The 4,373-nt window shown below is 68.1% G+C and overlaps 1 protein-coding gene across 1 annotated transcript; it reads right to left on the bottom strand.

Annotated features, from left to right (window-relative positions):
* Positions 1-110: 110 nt before the first annotated feature.
* Positions 111-4,272, bottom strand: MNEG_14470 (ufm1-conjugating enzyme 1; the record flags this gene model as incomplete). Its single annotated transcript, XM_014037058.1, has 6 exons — positions 111-120; positions 314-1,159; positions 1,585-1,720; positions 1,890-2,276; positions 3,947-4,029; positions 4,211-4,272. The coding sequence occupies 6 exons, from the start codon at positions 4,270-4,272 to the stop codon at positions 111-113; spliced, it is 1,524 nt and encodes a 507-aa protein (XP_013892512.1).
* Positions 4,273-4,373: the final 101 nt, after the last annotated feature.

Raw genomic sequence — 4,373 nt, 5'->3', positions numbered from 1 at the left:
CGCCGCGTACATCGCGGTCGCGCCGCCCCAGCCGCTCCCCGCGCAGCCGCGCCCCGTCGCCGCGCGCCGCGCGGCCATCGCGGCGGCGCCGCCGGCGGTCCAGCTGTAGGTCAGATGCGGCTGCCGCTCGTGCAGCACGACAGCCATGCCGGCAACCTCCTCTACAGTGTAGTTCTCCACTGGAAAATTGGTCCGCGTGTCGACGCCGCGCACCGCCACTGCCGCGCAGTCCCATGCGCGCGCCGCCTCGATCTCATCTACGTATGTGCCCACGTAGACGCTGCTGCGGCCGATCTTGATGTTGACCGCCCACCTCCCGTTCTTGTGGCACACGCCGTTGAAGAGGCTGCTCTGCCCGGGCCTGTCGCCCGCCCACTGCGGCGGCGCGGGCGGCGCCGCGGCGCCGGTGCCGGCGGAAGCGGCCGCGGCCGAAGCGGCGGCCCCGCCGGACGAGGCGCCGGTGCGGGGGCCGCTCCTGCGCTTGCGGGCTGGGGAGGCGCTGCCGCTCGCGGGCTCGACGCGCGCCTGCTGTTGCAGGGCCCACTGGGCGCCGCGGCTGCCCGCGAGTTGCGCGGCTGCTTGTTGCAGGAGCAGCAGCTGCTGCTGCACCAGCTCGAGCGTCGCACGCTGCGCAATCTGCTGCCCCTGCTCCCGCTGCTGCCCTTTTAGCTGCTCTGGCTGCTCTTGCTGTTCTGACTGCGGCTGCGGCTGCTGCTCCTGCTCCTGCTCCTGCTGCTGTCCCTGAGACTCTAGTGCAGGCACCTGCTCGACTATGCCAGGGCCAGATGGGGGCGCCGCGTGGGCCGAAATTCCAGTTGGCAGCGGCGCCGCCACGCCACTGTCCACCCCGTTGCGGTCCGGCAAGTGGCTGCTGTTGCCCGCGGGTACCACGCCCGGCTCTTCGCCACCAAACGCCTCGCCGCCCTCCCCACCGCCGCCTGCCCGCGCCGCCGCGCCCGGCGCGCCCCCGCCGTCGCCGGCGCCCTCCGGCCACGCCTCAGCGTCGCTGTCCGCACCCCCGCGGTTGCCGCTGTCGGCGGCGCTGTCGCCGCGGCTGTCGCTGCTGCTGGCGCGTGCTGACGTGGCGCTGGCCGCGAGCAGCTGCTGGACGGCGGCGGGCAGGGGGGCCATATTATGGTGGTTGGAGCTTGGGCAGGTCCTGCGGCGGCGGTTGTGTGCGACTAGGCGCGTGAGCTTACTGTGCGAGCAGACAACTATCCGCCGGGCGGCCGAGCAGGGGGAGCAGGGTGAGGGAGCTCTACACCCGTTGCTCCAGAGAACAGAGGGTTGGCGACCCCAGGGTAGCACGACAAACAAGTGAGACCCGATTCCCAGGCGTCTCCATGCGCGATGGTGCAAGCAACGTGTATCTTATCGGTTTGCGCGCGGCGCCGCGGCGGCGAGCGCCACGCCGCCGAGGCTCAAGCTGCGCGCGCGACGTGCTCTGGTCCTGCAACATAGCTTCCCCGGGCCTTGCCGCGTGCGGGGTCGCACCATGCGCGGCTCGCATGGTGGGGCGACCCCTGCCAGACTTCCCAACGAGATGTGAATACGGTCATCATGCAGCCACGTGTCAGCACTCACCTGTACGCCATCTTGACCTTCTCAAGAGGGAAGGCCGGATGCCGCTCGCGGATGTGGTCCTCCATGGCTGCCACCTCAGCATCTGTGTAATCCGCCGACGGGAAGTTTGTTCGCGCCTCTGGGCCGCGCACGGCGACTGCGATGTGGGAGGCGGCGGGCGGCGGATAAGCCATTGCACAGGGCGCACCGCCGGCGGGTGGCGGGTGGCGGCGGCGCCGCGATTGCACAGGAGGGGCGTTTGACCGCGCGAGTTGACCGCCGGTCAACGCGCTCGCGCGGCGCCGCCGGCCGTGCGGGTCGCTCACGGGCAGCCAGGTCCCATGCGCGCGCGGCCTCCTCGGCGGTGTGGTAGTTGCGGCGGAAAAGCTTCACGTCGCACGCCCGGAAGCAGGCGTCCCAGCGCTGCTTGTTCTTTGACCACGAAACGCCGAAGAACCCGCTGGCGCCGGCCGGCGCGGACGGCCCACCAGCGGCCTTGGGCGCGAGCGCGCGCTGCGACAGCAGCCGCGAGCCGATCGCCGCGCCCGCCCTGCCGCCGCCGCGGGCCGCGGCGTGCGCGGCTGCGGGTGCGCTGGGGGGCGCGGCGGCGCCCTGGGGGCGGGGCACCCTGCCAGCGCCGCCGTCACTGGTGCGGCCAGCGGCGCGCTGCGGCGGCGCATAGTCCTCATCGTCTGTGTCATCGCCGGCCGCAGCTGCGCTGGCGCGGCGCGCAGCCGCGCCCGTGCGGGGGGCCCGCTGCTGCTGATGCGTGTGGGCATGCTGCTGTGGCCTTGCCGGCGGGGCAAGCACGGGCAGCAGTGGCGGCAGATCACCAGCCGCAGCGGTAGGTTTCAGGGGCTTCCTGCTGCGCCGCCGCGCAGGCAACGCGTCGTCGCCACCGCTGGCGCCGTCGCTGCCGCCACTGCGCCTGGGCAGACCGACCGCCGCCGCCCAGACATGGCCGAGGGTCGCAGCATCAGCTCCGGAGGGGCCCACCAGCACCGGCACAAGGCTCTGACTACTCATGCCGCCAGTTTGCCTGCGTACAGGGGCCGGTCAGGATCGGTCTCCGCCCCATGCCTGCTGTAGCTCGAATGTCTCGCAGCCCTAGAGGTGGGGCACGTGCCCTGGGTTTTTCACGGCTGATCAAAAACCCGAGAACAAGTGCACGTATGACAACGTCTGGGGAGGGGCAATCGCCACACCACGTATGCAGCACCCGGGTGGCCACAGCCCGCCGCCCGCGACCCGTCCCACCTTCAGGCGGTTTACAAGTACATGGTGCTTCAGTCTGTCCCCAGCAGGCGTGAGAGCTAGCCTTGTGATGCAGGCCTTGGTTGACGCTTGGCTCGCAGGAAGGAGTTTGCAGCTGATCCCTCATCCAGACGCCGCTTCTACGCGAGATGTTAACGAAACCAATACCATACACCCACTCACCGATGTGTCTGTAAGCTCTTGAAACAACACGAGTGCCAGCTTGGCAAGTGGCCGCGAACTCGGGAACGCCGTGCCAATCAACAAGCAATACACGACGCTCCACACGAAAGGCTTTGATGTGTCCATGCGCTACCAGGCATGTCTCACGGGGCGGGCGGGATCCTCGTTGGCACCGCCCACCCCCCTGCATGCAGGCACTGGCAGGCGGCTCCACCCATGACATGCATGACTTGCGCTCACCCATGACGCACGTGACTGGTCCGTCCGTTGGCTGGCCGCAGGGGATTACTGGTGCTTACGGATCAGACACATGGTTTGTGCTACATTTCATTCAGGAAACAATTTGTTCAGGCCGGCAGTTTGTGAGGACCGGTTGGCTGGCGCATGGAAGCCTGGTGGGTGTCTGGTGTGCTCTATGCACGCATGCGACACCTCACACGTGTTTAGTATCTTGAGCCACAGCAAGCCAGTTGCACAGCCTAGCATCTCATCGCCGCTTGCGTTATGGACCTTGGTTTATTGTCAGAGCTGTTCTGATGTGACTCTTACACAAACAGACCCTAGGCCGGGTGCAGAGCTGCACAAAGCGCTGGTGATCAACACAGGCGGCTGAGCTGGCCGCTGTTGCAGCGGCGCATCGCTCCAACCAGGCCCCTGCTGTGGCCGCTGCATTGGCCGTCGGATCAAGTCCATTCCAGCCGCTCCCCTCTCCACTCTCCCTCACACCTTGGGCTGAATCGCCCCTGCAGACCAGCGAGGCCCCGGAATGGGGAGACAAAACATGATTTTTGTGGCAGGGCTGGTGGTTGCAGGCCCTGGCATGGGCAGCAGCAGCGGTCATGCAACGCCGTGGGTAGCATTCCCACCTCCAGCGGCGCGTTCCTCGCCACAGCTGCACAGCAGTGTCTGTGACGGCGGCCATTCAACGGTTGCCGCCCAAACTCACCCGCCTCGACTAGGTATGGCACCTCCGCCGCCAACCAGGGCGCCAGCCCCAGGCACAGTGCGTGAGCAAACCCGAAGTGCGGGCTGTGGTGGGCACAAGGGGCGACGGGGAGGAGGAGCGGTGTTTGGTCAACACGGCAACCTCGCAAATCCTCACGAACGTGCTATGGAGCAGCGACCGCAGCGAAGCGCAGCTGCCGAGCTGCTGCAGGCCCCAGAGACCGGCTGGCCACGCAACATTGCGCCTCTGTCTCGCGCGGCCCACCTGTTCTTAGCCCAGAGCGGCTTGAAGTGTATTGTGAGGCAGATCTTGCCGCCGCGGTACATCTTGGCGGTTTTGCCCTCCAGCTCAGGCAGCTCAATCTCCGGGGCCACTGCGGTTGCCAAGGGGTTGAGGTCGAGGGGGGGGGGGCAGTTCAGGATTGGGG

Source organism: Monoraphidium neglectum, assembly GCF_000611645.1.
Source record: "Monoraphidium neglectum strain SAG 48.87 unplaced genomic scaffold scaffold04512, whole genome shotgun sequence".
Lineage (NCBI taxonomy): Eukaryota > Viridiplantae > Chlorophyta > Chlorophyceae > Sphaeropleales > Selenastraceae > Monoraphidium > Monoraphidium neglectum.
The sequence above is the reverse complement of the archived record's forward strand: the minus strand, read 5'-3'. Positions and strand labels throughout refer to the sequence as shown.